The 17,500-nt window shown below is 44.1% G+C and overlaps 1 protein-coding gene across 1 annotated transcript in view; it reads left to right on the top strand.

Moving 5' to 3' along the window:
* The window catches only part of b4galt6 (UDP-Gal:betaGlcNAc beta 1,4- galactosyltransferase, polypeptide 6), a 44,668-nt gene that overhangs the window by 6,426 nt on the left and 20,742 nt on the right, over positions 1-17,500 (top strand). Inside the window, exons 2-5 of the mRNA XM_079507044.1 lie at positions 5,695-5,811; positions 10,485-10,598; positions 16,538-16,662; positions 17,319-17,435. Coding sequence (XP_079363170.1) covers positions 5,695-5,811; positions 10,485-10,598; positions 16,538-16,662; positions 17,319-17,435 — 473 coding nt within the window. The remainder of the gene's footprint in view (positions 1-5,694; positions 5,812-10,484; positions 10,599-16,537; positions 16,663-17,318; positions 17,436-17,500) is intronic.

Below are 17,500 nucleotides of genomic sequence, written 5' to 3'. Positions count from 1 at the left end.
AGGGGCGGTTTGGGACACATTGACCACCTTAGGGGGTGGTTTGGGACACATCGAGGACCTTAGGGGGTGGTTTGAGACACATCGAGGACCTTAGGGGCGGTTTGGGACACATTGACCACCTTAGTGGGCGGTTTGAGACACATCGAGGACCTTAGGGGGGCGGTTTGAGACACATCGAGGACCTTAGGGGGCGGTTTGAGACACATCGAGGACCTTAGGGGGCGGTTTGGGACACGTTGAGGACCTTAGGGTGCGGTTTGAGACACATCGAGGACCTTAGGGGGTGGTTTGGGACACATCGAGGACCTTAGGGGGAGGTTTGGGACACATCGAGGACCTTAGGGGGGCGGTTTGGGACACGTTGAGGACCTTAGGGGGCGGTTTGAGACACATCGAGGACCTTAGGGGGCGGTTTGGGACACATCGAGGACCTTAGGGGGGCGGTTTGGGACACGTTGAGGACCTTAGGGTGCGGTTTGAGACACATCGAGGACCTTAGGGGGCGGTTTGAGACACATCGAGGACCTTAGGGGGGCGGTTTGGGACACATGGAGGACCTTAGGGGGCGGTTTGAGACACATCGAGGACCTTAGGGGGCGGTTTGGGACACGTTGAGGACCTTAGGGTGCGGTTTGAGACACATCGAGGACCTTAGGGGGTGGTTTGGGACACGTTGAGGACCTTAGGGGGTGGTTTGAGACACATCGAGGACCTTAGGGGGGCGGTTTGGGACACGTTGAGGACCTTAGGGGGGCGGTTTGGGACACATGGAGGACCTTAGGGGGGCGGTTTGGGACACGTTGAGGACCTTAGGGGGGCGGTTTGGGACACGTTGAGGACCTTAGGGGGGCGGTTTGGGACACGTTGAGGACCTTAGGGGGGCGGTTTGGGACACATGGAGGACCTTAGGGCGTGGTTTGGGACACGTTGAGGACCTTAGGGGGTGGTTTGGGACACGTTGAGGACCTTAGGGGGTGGTTTGGGACACGTTGAGGACCTTAGGGGGTGGTTTGGGACACGTTGAGGACCTTAGGGGGTGGTTTGGGACACGTTGAGGACCTTAGGGGGTGGTTTGGGACACGTTGAGGACCTTAGGGGGTGGTTTGGGACACGTTGAGGACCTTAGGGGGTGGTTTGGGACACGTTGAGGACCTTAGGGGGTGGTTTGGGACACGTTGAGGACCTTAGGGGGTGGTTTGGGACACGTTGAGGACCTTAGGGGGTGGTTTGGGACACGTTGAGGACCTTAGGGGGCGGTTTGGGACACATGGAGGACCTTAGGGGGCGGTTTGGGACACATCGAGGACCTTAGGGGGCGGTTTGGGACACATCGAGGACCTTAGGGGGTGGTTTGGGACACGTTGAGGACCTTAGGGGGCGGTTTGGGACACATCGAGGACCTTAGGGGGTGGTTTGGGACACGTTGAGGACCTTAGGGGGCGGTTTGGGACACATCGAGGACCTTAGGGGGTGGTTTGGGACACGTTGAGGACCTTAGTGGGCGGTTTGGGACACGTTGAGGACCTTAGGGGGCGGTTTGAGACACGTTGAGGACCTTAGTGGGCGGTTTGAGACACATCGAGGACCTTAGTGGGCGGTTTGGGACACGTTGAGGACCTTAGGGTGCGGTTTGAGACACATCGAGGACCTTAGGGGGGCGGTTTGGGACACGTTGAGGACCTTAGGGTGCGGTTTGAGACACATCGAGGACCTTAGGGGGGCGGTTTGGGACACATCGAGGACCTTAGGGGGGCGGTTTGGGACACATGGAGGACCTTAGGGTGCGGTTTGAGACACATCGAGGACCTTAGGGGGGCGGTTTGGGACACATGGAGGACCTTAGGGGGCGGTTTGAGACACATCGAGGACCTTAGGGGGCGGTTTGGGACACGTTGAGGACCTTAGGGGGGCGGTTTGAGACACATCGAGGACCTTAGGGGGGCGGTTTGGGACACGTTGAGGACCTTAGGGTGCGGTTTGAGACACATCGAGGACCTTAGGGGGGCGGTTTGGGACACATGGAGGACCTTAGGGGGCGGTTTGAGACACATCGAGGACCTTAGGGGGCGGTTTGGGACACGTTGAGGACCTTAGGGGGCGGTTTGAGACACATCGAGGACCTTAGGGGGCGGTTTGGGACACGTTGAGGACCTTAGGGGGCGGTTTGAGACACATCGAGGACCTTAGGGGGGCGGTTTGGGACACGTTGAGGACCTAAGGGGGCGGTTTGAGACACATCGAGGCAGGCACTCGTAGAGGCAGGAAGGTGCCAGACCATTGAGAGCTTTGTAAACAAGTACAATCATTTTTCAAATCGATCCTATTCCTATTACAACCGGCAGCCAATGCAGTGAAGCTACGATTGGAGTAATATTATGTTCTCTCGTCTTAGTTTTAGTTAAAATTCTGGCTGCCACATTTTGAACAAGTTGTAATCTGTCTTCTTTGGCAGGCCAGAAAAAAGTGCATGGCAGTAATCGAGCAGAGAGAAAACAGAGGCGTGGATTGTTCAACGACAGATGGGTTCCTAATTCGCGCAATATTTCTAAGATGAAAAAAGGCAATCTTGGTAACATGATTAATGTGTGTATTGGTCTTAAGTGCAGTACTTGAGTCACATTTCACCGCATGCACGTACACACACGCACACACACGCACACACACGCGCGTACACACACACACACACACACACACACGCACACACACGCACACACACACGCACACACACACACGCACACACACACGCACACACACACGCACACACACACACACACACACACACACACACACACACACACACACACACACACACACACACACACACAGCTGCGGCTGTGGGCAGGCAGGCTGGCAGGCTGTGTGGCGCGCGGGCAGCGGGCACAGCGCTGCATGATGTGTTCCTACTGGAGAATTCCACCATATGTTATGTTTCTGCCGCCGCAGGAATGGGGAGCCAGGTGTGGGAGGAGAGGAAAGCACCCGGGCTTTTGTTTGTGCGTGCGTGCGTGCGTGCGTGCGTGCGTGCGTGCGTGCGTGCGTGCATGCGTGCGTGCGTGCACAACCACCAGACCCACCCAGGGGGGCGGGCCGGTTCCGGCGTGCCGCCCCGGGTCCGTATAGTTGAGAAATAGTTGAGAAATGACAGTTACCGTGCGGCGGTCCCTCTACTGTACCCTGTACTGTACTGTCACTGTACTGTACTGTACTCGGACACCCAAAAGCATCATATATACAGTTAATATGTGCGTGTGTGTTTGTGTGTGCATTAGGTTGCGCACAGGTGGTGAAAAACAACCATGTTGTTTTCGTGCTCATACCCAGACACCCAGCCAGCTACCCAGCTACCCATCCACCCACACACACACACAGCTCCGTAAGGGAGTGGTTGCACCACTCAAAAAGCAAAAGGTCATTAAAATAATTGCTTATAGCAGCTTTAATTGTGGGGGGAGGGGGGGGGGGAATTCCACATTTCAATACAGTATTCATTGAATTAAAAATAAATCATGCTTTGTGAAAGCAAAGTCCTCCAGCACACTTTGAACTAGAGCACATTATTTGACAGAACAGCAAAATTCAACAATAATTTCACTTGTAGTGAAGTGATATTTGATGAGGAGGAGTGTCTGGAGTTGAGCACTTGAGTTAGACAGTCTACTGCTGTGTCTCTCTCTCTCACTCTCTCACACACACACACACACACACACACACACACACACACACACACACACACACACACACACACACACACACACACACACACACACACACACACACACGCACAGTTTCAGTTCCTCTCTCTCTCTGGAACAACTGTTTCCTCTGTTCTGTGTGTGGAACTCAAGAGTGTGTGTGTGTGTGTGTGTGTGTGTGTGTGGTAGTCATCATGGAGTAATTCATTCAGAATAGATTAAGTGGGGAGGCCGAGCGGTACCAGATGTCTGGGTCTCTGTTGGTTCTCTGGCCTTTCTGGACCAGAGCCTGCTTTGACAAAGCGTTGGCGGTCCAGTGGGTCCGCTGGTGCTGCACAATTAATCGAAACAAGATTGAGATCTAGATTCCTAGACACCTAATGTGATCTCATTTCTAAATCTGAGCAAGAATGGTGCTCTACTAGTTGGCTGTCCAATTCATTTGAGTTACTCTTATGTTTTTGCTACAAGAGAGAGACTTTTAACAGTTTATTCTTTCAAAATAGCGACGTGGGGTGCCCATCCGATTCCCCCCCCCCCCCCCCCCCCCCTTTTGCTAAGACGTGTACAGACGTCCTGGGCACACCATGGGATAATTCCTAGGATGTCTGGAGACGTCTTGGGCACAAATTGAGAGGTTTATAAGTCAAGCATGTTGATATTCAGCAACTACAGACTAAAGACAATACATAGTTTCATGGGAAAAAAATATTGATTGTGTGAGAATTGTGATCTCAATTCTTGTGGAGGAAAATCGAGATTCACGTTTGAGCAAGAATCGTGCAGCACTAGTTTGCACTGACCAACGCGGCCCGCGTTGGACGCGTTTCAAAGCGTGTTTGAATCGATGGACTGTGTTCCAGACGGTGTTCTGAATCGATGTGCTTTCTTTAACCCATTAAAACCTCTGTGTCGTTCTAGATCTCAGCGTTGACTGTTTTTGAACTTGTTCGTAAAAAAAGTGTTTTGGAATAATTTTGAATCATGCAAACGTGTCAGAACTACTGATTTCAGAAGGCATGCGTTGAATCGGCCTCGGGTACATGCCATGAAGGATTTAGTTTTAATAAATATAATTGTTTAACAAATACAAAAACAACAACTGCAATGCGGCATTTGTGATTTGTACATTGTATGAGTTTTGTAATTACCGGTATACTGTAGATGTGAAGTAATTATAAAGCTGTGCTGTTTCCATGATAATTGTCCAAAGGAGATAAACTTACAGTAACTATGGAGACAGACCAACAGCACCACAGCAGGGATGGAGGATCAGGCTTTCATATCGAGGTCCATTATGTATTCACCATCTGAGCCATGGACCACCGTTTGATGACATTTAGCCTCTCAGACCCATCTGAGCCACGGACCACCGTTTGATGACATTTAGCCTCTCAGACCCATCTGAGCCACGGACCACCGTTTGATGACATTTAGCCTCTCGGACCCATTTGAGCCATGGACCACCGTTTGATGACATTTAGCCTCTCGGACCCATTTGAGCCACGGACCACCGTTTGATGACATTTAGCCTCTCAGACCCATCTGAGCCACGGACCACCGTTTGATGACATTTAGCCTCTCAGACCCATCTGAGCCACGGACCACCGTTTGATGACATTTAGCCTCTCAGACCCATCTGAGCCACGGACCACCGTTTGATGACATTTAGCCTCTCAGACTCCAACTTAGAATATGTTGTTGTCGTTGAATTAAGCAATATTACACGAGAGGGTGTGCGTTACTGTCATTAATGGCACACCCGCCCGCCCGAAGAACAGTTGCCAAAAAAAAATATATATATAGCCGATCTACAAGCTCACAACGTGTTGCAATGCAACACGTTGTGAGCTTGTAGATTGGCTATTTTCAGAAAAAGCTATAGACCCCACGTGTATATAGAGTTTATGCAGTTAAGTGGTACATGTTTATCACAGTGGAGAACCTCTGTTTCTAACCTCTCTCTCTCTCTCTCCCCTCTGTGTATCTCTATGTCTCTCAGCCAACACGTACTTCTTCATGGTGCAGGCCCAGGGCATCATGTTGAGGGACAACGTCCGGACCATTGGCCAGATGATCCGTCTCTACACCAATAAGAACAGCACGCTCAACGGTACAGGTGAGTCTCTGCACCAATCAGGACATCAAACACCGACCGATGAGATCTCATTTCTAAATGGGAGCAGGACTCATGCAGCACTAGTTGGCTTAAAGGAGAATTCCATGCTAGAAGGCTTTCTTACCTTTCTTACCTTTCTTTGTAATCGTTACGTCCCCACCAAAAAGGTGCAGGTGTTTTTTTGTGCAAAAACTCCTTATTGGCTATTTCCCCTACCATAAGCCCTCAATGAATTGCATTGAATTGAATGGGAATTGAATGCTAATTGTGCTAATTTGCTTATTTCCATCGAAATAAGTAGTAAAGTGTGTCGCTTGGGATATTATTTACATTATGAAGAGAGGATATATACAAAAAAATAATAATTTTGAGCGATGGAAATAAGCGAATTAGCACAACACCCCATAGCCCCATTCAATTCCCATTCAATTCAATGCAATTCACTTAGGGCTTATGGTAGGGGAAATAGCCAATAAAAAGCTTTTGCACAAAACAACACTTGGACCTCTTTGGTGGGGACGTAACAACTACAAAGAAAGGTAAGAAAGCCTTTTAGTATGGAATTCTCCTTTAAGTCAAGCACTTTGATGTCTGTTTAAAGTCACAGTAGCTGGCTCCTTCGCCTGGAAAGGAGCCAGCTGAGGTGGTTCGTGCATCTGGTTAGGATGCCTCTCGGGCGCCTCCCTAGGGAGGTCCTCAACGCACGTCCCACTGGGAGGAGACCCCGGGGCATCTGGTTAGGATGCCTCTCGGGCGTCTCCCTAGGGAGGTCCTCGACGCACGTCCCACTGGGAGGAGACCCCGGGGCATCTGGTTAGGATGCCTCTCGGGCGTCTCCCTAGGGAGGTCCTCGACGCACGTCCCACTGGGAGGAGACCCCGGGGCATCTGGTTAGGATGCTTCTCGGGCGTCTCCCTAGGGAGGTCCTCGACACACGTCCCACTGGGAGGAGACCCCATCTGGTTAGGATGCCTCTCGGGCGTCTCCCTAGGGAGGTCCTCGACACACGTCCCACTGGGAGGAGACCCCATCTGGTTAGGATGCCTCTCGGGCGTCTCCCTAGGGAGGTCCTCGACACACGTCCCACTGGGAGGAGACCCCGGGACATCTGGTTAGGATGCCTCTCGGGCGCCTCCCTAGGGAGGTCCTCGACACACGTCCCACTGGGAGGAGACCCCGGGGCAGACCAAGGCTCAGTTGGAGGAAACACCTCGACTCACTGGCCTTGGAACGTCTCGGGATCCCCCCAGGAGGAAGTCACTAATGTTGCTCTGGAGAGGGAAGTCTGGAGCTCTCTGGTGGAGCTGTTGCCCCCGTGACCCGACTACGGATAAGCGGTTGAAGATGAATGGATGGATGGATGGATGGATGGATAGTTGGCTCCATCCAGGTGTAGTTAATGTTCAGCCAATCGTGTGAGAATCGTGATCTCAATTCTTGTGGAGGAAAATCGAGATTCACATTTGAGCAAGAATCATGCAGCTCTGCCCAGACGGCAGTAACTCCAGAATATTTAATATATTGTGTTTTATATTCAGACTACCCAGACGGCAGTAACTCCAGAATATTTAATATATTGTGTTTTATATTCAGACTACCCAGACAGCAGTAACTCCATTATATTTAATATATTGTGTTTTATATTCAGACTCCCCAGACAGCAGTAACTCCATTATATTTAATATATTGTGTTTTATATTCAGACTACCCAGACGGCAGTAACTCCAGTATATTTAATATATTGTGTTTTATATTCAGACTACCCAGACGGCAGTAACTCCATTATATTTAATATATTGTGTTTTATATTCAGACTCCCCAGACAGCAGTAACTCTATTATATTTAATATATTGTGTTTTATATTCAGACTACCCAGACGGCAGTAACTCCATTATATTTAATATATTGTGTTTTATATTCAGACTACCCAGACGGCAGTAACTCCATTATATTTAATATATTGTGTTTTATATTCAGACTACCCAGACGGCAGTAACTCCATTATATTTAATATATTGTGTTTTATATTCAGACTACTCAGACGGCAGTAACTCTAGTATATTTAATATATTGTGTTTTATATTCAGACTACCCAGACGGCAGTAACTCCAGTATATTTAATATATTGTGTTTTATATTCAGACTACCCAGACGGCAGTAACTCCATTATATTTAATATATTGTGTTTTATATTCAGACTCCCCAGACAGCAGTAACTCTATTATATTTAATATATTGTGTTTTATATTCAGACTACCCAGACAGCAGTAACTCCATTATATTTAATATATTGTGTTTTATATTCAGACTACCCAGACGGCAGTAACTCCATTATATTTAATATATTGTGTTTTATATTCAGACTACCCAGACGGCAGTAACTCCATTATATTTAATATATTGTGTTTTATATTCAGACTACCCAGACGGCAGTAACTCCATTATATTTAATATATTGTGTTTTATATTCAGACTACCCAGACGGCAGTAACTCCATTATATTTAATATATTGTGTTTTATATTCAGACTACCCAGACGGCAGTAACTCCAGTATATTTAATATATTGTGTTTTATATTCAGACTACCCAGACGGCAGTAACTCCATTATATTTAATATATTGTGTTTTATATTCAGACTCCCCAGACAGCAGTAACTCCATTATATTTAATATATTGTGTTTTATATTCAGACTCCCCAGACGGCAGTAACTCCATTATATTTAATATATTGTGTTTTATATTCAGACTCCCCAGACGGCAGTAACTCCATTATATTTAATATATTGTGTTTTATATTCAGACTCCCCAGACGGCAGTAACTCCATTATATTTAATATATTGTGTTTTATATTCAGACTCCCCAGACGGCAGTAACTCCATTATATTTAATATATTGTGTTTTATATTCAGACTCCCCAGACGGCAGTAACTCCAGTATATTTAATATATTGTGTTTTATATTCAGACTACCCAGACGGCAGTAACTCCAGTATATTTAATATATTGTGTTTTATATTCAGACTACCCAGACGGCAGTAACTCCATTATATTTAATATATTGTGTTTTATATTCTGACTACCCAGACGGCAGTAACTCTAGTATATTTAATATATTGTGTTTTATATTCAGACTACCCAGACAGCAGTAACTCCATTATATTTAATATATTGTGTTTTATATTCAGACTACCCAGACAGCAGTAACTCTAGTATATTTAATATATTGTGTTTTATATTCAGACTACCCAGACAGCAGTAACTCCATTATATTTAATATATTGTGTTTTATATTCAGACTACCCAGACGGCAGTAACTCCATTATATTTAATATATTGTGTTTTATATTCAGACTACCCAGACGGCAGTAACTCCATTATATTTAATATATTGTGTTTTATATTCAGACTACCCAGACGGCAGTAACTCCATTATATTTAATATATTGTGTTTTATATTCAGACTACCCAGACAGCAGTAACTCCAGTATATTTAATATATTGTGTTTTATATTCAGACTACCCAGACGACAGTAACTCCAGTATATTTAATATATTGTGTTTTATATTCAGACTACCCAGACGGCAGTAACTCTAGTATATTTAATATATTGTGTTTTATATTCAGACTACCCAGACGACAGTAACTCCATTATATTTAATATATTGTGTTTTATATTCAGACTACCCAGACAGCAGTAACTCCAGTATATTTAATATATTGTGTTTTATATTCAGACTACTCAGACGGCAGTAACTCCATTATATTTAATATATTGTGTTTTATATTCAGACTACCCAGACGGCAGTAACTCCAGTATATTTAATATATTGTGTTTTATATTCAGACTACCCAGACGGCAGTAACTCCAGTATATTTAATATATTGTGTTTTATATTCAGACTACCCAGACAGCAGTAACTCCAGTATATTTAATATATTGTGTTTTATATTCAGACTACCCAGACGACAGTAACTCCAGTATATTTAATATATTGTGTTTTATATTCAGACTACCCAGACGGCAGTAACTCTAGTATATTTAATATATTGTGTTTTATATTCAGACTACCCAGACGGCAGTAACTCCATTATATTTAATATATTGTGTTTTATATTCAGACTACCCAGACGGCAGTAACTCCATTATATTTAATATATTGTGTTTTATATTCAGACTACCCAGACGGCAGTAACTCCATTATATTTAATATATTGTGTTTTATATTCAGACTACCCAGACAGCAGTAACTCCATTATATTTAATATATTGTGTTTTATATTCAGACTACCCAGACGGCAGTAACTCCAGTATATTTAATATATTGTGTTTTATATTCAGACTACCCAGACGGCAGTAACTCTAGTATATTTAATATATTGTGTTTTATATTCAGACTACCCAGACAGCAGTAACTCCAGTATATTTAATATATTGTGTTTTATATTCAGACTCCCCAGACGGCAGTAACTCCATTATATTTAATATATTGTGTTTTATATTCAGACTACCCAGACGGCAGTAACTCCAGTATATTTAATATATTGTGTTTTATATTCAGACTACCCAGACGGCAGTAACTCCAGTATATTTAATATATTGTGTTTTATATTCAGACTACCCAGACGGCAGTAACTCCAGTATATTTAATATATTGTGTTTTATATTCAGACTACCCAGACGGCAGTAACTCCAGTGAATATCTGGTCCAACCAACCACATATCTACCAGAGAACTTCACCTACGCCCAGAGCCTGCCCTGTCCAGAGAGATTACCTTCCATGAGTAAGTACTCTACTAACAGATTACCTTCCATGAGTAAATACTAACAGATTACCTTCCATGAGTAAATACTAACAGATTACCTTCCATGAGTAAATACTAACAGATTACCTTCCATGAGTAAGTACTCTACTAACAGATTACCTTCCATGAGCAAATACTAACAGATTACCTTCCATGAGTAAGTACTCTACTAACAGATTACCTTCCATGAGTAAATACTAACAGATTACCTTCCATGAGTAAGTACTCTACTAACAGATTACCTTCCATGAGTAAATACTAACAGATTACCTTCCATGAGTAAGTACTCTACTAACAGATTACCTTCCATGAGTAAATACTAACAGATTACCTTCCATGAGTAAGTACTCTACTAACAGATTACCTTCCATGAGTAAATACTAACAGATTACCTTCCATGAGTAAATACTAACAGATTACCTTCCATGAGTAAGTACTCTACTAACAGATTACCTTCCATGAGTAAATACTAACAGATTACCTTCCATGAGTAAGTACTCTACTAACAGATTACCTTCCATGAGTAAATACTAACAGATTACCTTCCATGAGTAAGTACTCTACTAACAGATTACCTTCCATGAGTAAATACTAACAGATTACCTTCCATGAGTAAGTACTCTACTAACAGATTACCTTCCATGAGTAAATACTAACAGATTACCTTCCATGAGTAAGTACTCTACTAACAGATTACCTTCCATGAGTAAATACTAACAGATTACCTTCCATGAGTAAGTACTCTACTAACAGATTACCTTCCATGAGTAAATACTAACAGATTACCTTCCATGAGTAAATACTAACAGATTACCTTCCATGAGTAAGTACACTACAGCCAGGGTTCTCAAGTCAAACCGGAAAACCGGAAGGAGAATTCTGCTCTGGGATTATTCTATTGATGAGATCTGCAGTGGAGTAATTTAAGACATAATGTTTTCTTCCGGTGAAATATTTTCTTTTCTGGCCGAAAAGTGTGTTTTGGATGTGAGGTGGGGGGGAGCTCAGAGTGTTTCCACTAAGGAAAGTAAAGCTTTCAACATCTTAAAACCGTCTTTGTTTTGGTGAGTAGCAAAGATTTATTTTACTAAAGATGAGAGTCCGTGAGTGTGAGGAGAAAGGATCGAAAGTACCAGTGTTGAAGGAGAACTCCTTCTAACACTATGGACCAGATCTATAGTAACATAGTGTTAACACTATGGACCAGATCTATAGTAACATAGTGTTAACACTATGGACCAGATCTATAGTAACATAGTGTTAACACTATGGACCAGATCTATAGTAACATAGTGTTAACACTATGGACCAGATCTATAGTAACATAGTGTTAACACTATGGACCAGATCTATAGTAACATAGTGTTAACACTATGGACCAGATCTATAGTAACATAGTGTTAACACTATGGACCAGATCTATAGTAACATAGTGTTAACACTATGGACCAGATCTATAGTAACATAGTGTTAACACTATGGACCAGATCTATAGTAACATAGTGTTAACACTATGGACCAGAGCTATAGTAACATAGTGTTAACACTATGGACCAGATCTATAGTAACATAGTGTTAACACTATGGACCAGATCTATAGTAACATAGTGTTAACACTATGGACCAGATCTATAGTAACATAGTGTTAACACTATGGACCAGATCTATAGTAACAGTGTTAACACTATGGACCAGATCTATAGTAACATAGTGTTAACACTATGGACCAGATCTATAGTAACATAGTGTTAACACTATGGACCAGATCTATAGTAACATAGTGTTAACACTATGGACCAGATCTATAGTAACATAGTGTTAACACTATGGACCAGATCTATAGTAACATAGTGTTAACACTATGGACCAGAGCTATAGTAACATAGTGTTAACACTATGGACCAGAGCTATAGTAACATAGTGTTAACACTATGGACCAGATCTATAGTAACATAGTGTTAACACTATGGACCAGATCTATAGTAACATAGTGTTAACACTATGGACCAGATCTATAGTAACATCGTGTTAACACTATGGACCAGATCTATAGTAACATAGTGTTAACACTATGGACCAGAGCTATAGTAACATAGTGTTAACACTATGGACCAGAGCTATAGTAACATAGTGTTAACCAAATGGACCAGAGCTATAGTAACATAGTGTTAACACTATGGACCAGATCTATAGTAACATAGTGTTAACACTATGGACCAGAGCTATAGTAACATAGTGTTAACACTATGGACCAGATCTATAGTAACATAGTGTTAACACTATGGACCAGAGCTATAGTAACATAGTGTTAACACTATGGACCAGATCTATAGTAACATAGTGTTAACACTATGGACCAGATCTATAGTAACATAGTGTTAACACTATGGACCAGATCTATAGTAACATAGTGTTAACACTATGGACCAGATCTATAGTAACATAGTGTTAACACTATGGACCAGATCTATAGTAACATAGTGTTAACACTATGGACCAGATCTATAGTAACATAGTGTTAACACTATGGACCAGATCTATAGTAACATAGTGTTAACACTATGGACCAGATCTATAGTAACATAGTGTTAACACTATGGACCAGATCTATAGTAACATAGTGTTAACACTATGGACCAGATCTATAGTAACATAGTGTTAACACTATGGACCAGATCTATAGTAACATAGTGTTAACACTATGGACCAGATCTATAGTAACATAGTGTTAACACTATGGACCAGAGCTATAGTAACATAGTGTTAACCAAATGGACCAGAGCTATAGTAACATAGTGTTAACACTATGGACCAGATCTATAGTAACATAGTGTTAACACTATGGACTAGATCTATAGTAACATAGTGTTAACACTATGGACCAGAGCTATAGTAACGTAGTGTTAACACTATGGACCAGAGCTATAAGTAACATAGCATTGAATGAGATCTCCTTCTAACTAGAGATGTCCAGGTACTGTATCGGTGTCGGAAAAGTATCGGTATCGGCCCTTTTTGGTCATGTCTGTTCATATCGGTATCGGCGAACATGCCACATCCTTGCTTGTACAATACAATACAGTGTTGATATGTAAGAGCACCTCTTACCTCAGGTGACTCAGAATGTCAGGCCAGGATACGATCACCATCAGACTTGTCAGCGAAAACAGATGAGTCATTCCCTCAGAGTCAGCGCACTGTTCCACAGGTGGGCGAGCCATGTGGTGTGATATGGGATGGAAGGTTTGACTCACTATCATAACCCATCAAGACCTGAGACCAGATTCTACTAATGTCTTCTAAATCTTATGACGGTTTTCTGAGAAACCTCATGTTTCTTTATCAGTGGTTCTCAAACTATTTCATGTCAAGGACCCCAGAAATTATTATACAGTATGTAATTGGCCACCAACCTCCATCTGAAAATATGTTGTTCCAGGGATACCCCCCCCCCCCCCCCCCCCCCACCAGAAGCAAAGATATGAGTTAAAAAAAAACGTTCACTGTGAAAGAATATATATTCAAGTTTTCACGATTTTTCAAAATCAGCAGATCAGGTTATAAAGTGGTTAAAATCATCAGATCAGGTTATAAAGTGGTTAAAATCATCAGATCAGGTTATAAAGTGGTTAAAAGTTATGAGGCGACACAGGTGTGTCCTCAGGTCTAAATGGGATACATCAATAAGTTATTGTGAATCTTTCCATCATGCTGGGAGCGAGCGGTCTCGTCCACCTCGCCATCCTCCGCAGCGAGCGGTCTCGTCCATCTCGCCATCCTCCGCAGCGAGCGGTCTCGTCCATCTCGCCATCCTCCGCAGCGAGCGGTCTCGTCCATCTCGCCATCCTCCGCAGCGAGCGGTCTCGTCCATCTCGCCATCCTCCGCAGCTTCTACATCTGCCATATAGAGCGTCGCAGTCCCGCCTCCTACCCTGGACCAGGAAATGAAACCCAATGCATTATTCTCATAGACATTTCTTAAAGTATTTATTTAAAGACGGTTACGCCGCGGACAAAGCCAACTCGAGTCGTGACAACTCATGACAACACAAACAATATTTTGGACCAAACAAATAATTACAAAGAAGAAAAACAACAAAAAAAGTGTTGTAACCTGCCGTTTTCTTTCTTCTTTCTAATTATTTGTTTGGTCCAAAATATTGTTTGTGTTGTCATGAGTTGTCACGACTCGAGTTGGCTTTGTCCGCGGCGTAACCGTCTTTAAATAAATACTTTAAGAAATGTCTATGAGAATAATGCATTGGGTTTCATTTCCTGGTCCAGGGTAGGAGGCGGGACTGCGACGCTCTATAGAGCGTCGCAGTCCCGCCCCCTACCAGGGCCCAGGAAATGATTCTCCGTTCATTTTAGACTTTTCAGAAAGTATTTATTTAAAGACGTTTACGCCGCGGCGGACAAAGCCAACTCTTGTCGTGACGAATCAGGACAATAAACACAATGTTTTGGGCCAAACAAAGAATTAGAAAGTAGAAAAAAACGGCAGGTTACAACACTTTTTTTGTTGTTTTTCTTCTTTGTAATTGTTTGTTTGGTCCAAAATATTGTGTTTGTTGTCATGATTTGTCACGACTGGAGTTGGCCTTGTCCGCGGCGTAACCGTCTTTAAATAAATACTTTTTGAAATGTCTATGGGAAAAATGCATTGGGATTCATTTCCTGGGCCTGGCGTCGTCATGACAGGGGGCGGGACTGTGACGCTCTATAGAGAGCCTCCTTACCTTTTCTTTCCTGGCTTGGTATGGAGGGCTCACAGAGTCCAACAAGGCTAAGCTGCGGAGGGTAACCCACGTGGGGTCTAAACTCTGTGGGATGCAGTGCTCTGCCCTTCAGCATCTCTACGACCAGAGGACAGTGAAGAAAGGGTTAGGGTTAGGAGTGCTCTGCCCTTCAGCATCTCTACGACCAGAGGACAGTGAAGAAAGGGTTAGGGTTAGGAGTGCTCTGCCCTTCAGCATCTCTACGACCAGAGGACAGTGAAGAAAGGGTTAGGGTTAGGAGTGCTCTGCCCTTCAGCATCTCTACGACCAGAGGACAGTGAAGAAAGGGTTAGGGTTAGGAGTGCTCTGCCCTTCAGCATCTCTACGACCAGAGGACAGTGAAGAAAGGGTTAGGGTTAGGAGTGCTCTGCCCTTCAGCATGTCTACGACCAGAGGACAGTGAAGAAAGCACTCAACTCATAACCTCAGCACCTGCTTCAAGGTCCTGCCCTCGGGCAGGAGATAAACTGCATCGAGATTCAAGAAGGCAAAACACACCAATGGTTCGTTATTGAGCCGACAAAAAAGCCACTTCGGTGATCCGGGTCACAGACAAAGAGCAAAGCGAGCTAAGAATGTCCCTACACCCTCGTTCACTAAGAATGTCCCTACACCCTCGTTCACTTTGTATTGGACCCTTGCAAGCAGGCGGTTGGTTGATTTCCGGTTACGTCATCATAACGCCTCCGCCTCGTCACCATGTCCGCCACAAATCCGCTATTTCTTTTAAATTATTACTAAACACATAAAACAAATAGCAGGTTTTGCTTATTACGCAGGGGCAGAACATGGATTCAATAGCGTGGTACACGGTTTAAGAGTGGTGTTCCATCTCTTTTGTAGAGGTGTACTTTTGCCCCATGTTGTTCTCCCAGTCGGGGCCCCCCATGCAGCCCCCTTGGGTTTCTGACATTGTGGCCCCCTGAACAATTCAGTTAAATAGCCCTGCTGTAGAGCAAAGATTACTGTCAGAATATAGAGTCTGAACCTTTTAACAATACAGTGTGATTTAACCAAGAAATATCACTTACAGCGCCTTGGATTTGTCACCAATCTTTGTCTTGTCTTGGTTAAGTGGTACATGTTTATCACAGTGGAGAACCTCTCTCTCTCTCTCCCCCTCTCCCCTCCCCCCCACAGAGGGGCCTATGGACGTGAACATGACAGAGATCCCCATGGAGGTGATAGAGCTGAAGTTCTCCAAGTATTTTGATATTCAGTTCGGAGGACACTGGAAACCAAAGGACTGCAGACCTCGCTGGAAGGTGTGTGTGTGTGTGTGTGCGTGTGCGTGTCTGAACATTGAAACTAAAGGGTTAAAAGCTTGTAGTTTGTTTTTAAATCCTATCTGGACACTTAATGCCTTTTTCACTTAATACCTGCTTTTTTGTTTTGGGCTGGAAAGATAATTCCATAATCTCCGTTCCACACACAGCGGACAACACTGCACGCACGCGCGCACACACACACACACACACACACACACACACACACACACACACACACACACACACACACACACACACACACACACACACACACACACACACACACACACACACACACACACACACACACACACACACAGGCACAGCCAACTCACTCCCTGAACAAGGGTAATGCTGTTGTACCAGTGACCTGAAGCTGACCCATAATGCTTTGCTTAGTGGATTGATGCGAGGGAACAACACACAACAACAGGCCTTATTTTGGTCAAATCAAAACGCGACTCAAAACTGCGAGTACATTTATCTGGTTACTTTCTGTGTGTGTGTGAGTGTGAGAGAGTGTGTGCGCTGTGCTCTGACCATGATGTGTTGTGTCTGTGTATTAGGTGGCATTGGGTGTGTGTGTGCGTGTGCGTGCGTGCGTGCGCGTGCACTGTGCTCTGACCATGGACCGTTCTGTGTCGGTCCATTAGGTGGCGATCCTGATCCCGTTCCGAAACCGCCACGAACACCTGCCCATCCTGTTCCAGCACCTCACGCCCATGTTGCAACGACAGAGGCTGCAGTTCGCCTACTACGTCATCGAACAGGTGACACACTTCATTACATCACCTACTAGGTCATCAAACAGGTGACACACTTCATTACATCACTT

Source organism: Electrona antarctica (genome assembly GCF_951216825.1).
Source record: "Electrona antarctica genome assembly, chromosome: 7".
Lineage (NCBI taxonomy): Eukaryota > Metazoa > Chordata > Actinopteri > Myctophiformes > Myctophidae > Electrona > Electrona antarctica.
The sequence above is the reverse complement of the archived record's forward strand: the minus strand, read 5'-3'. Positions and strand labels throughout refer to the sequence as shown.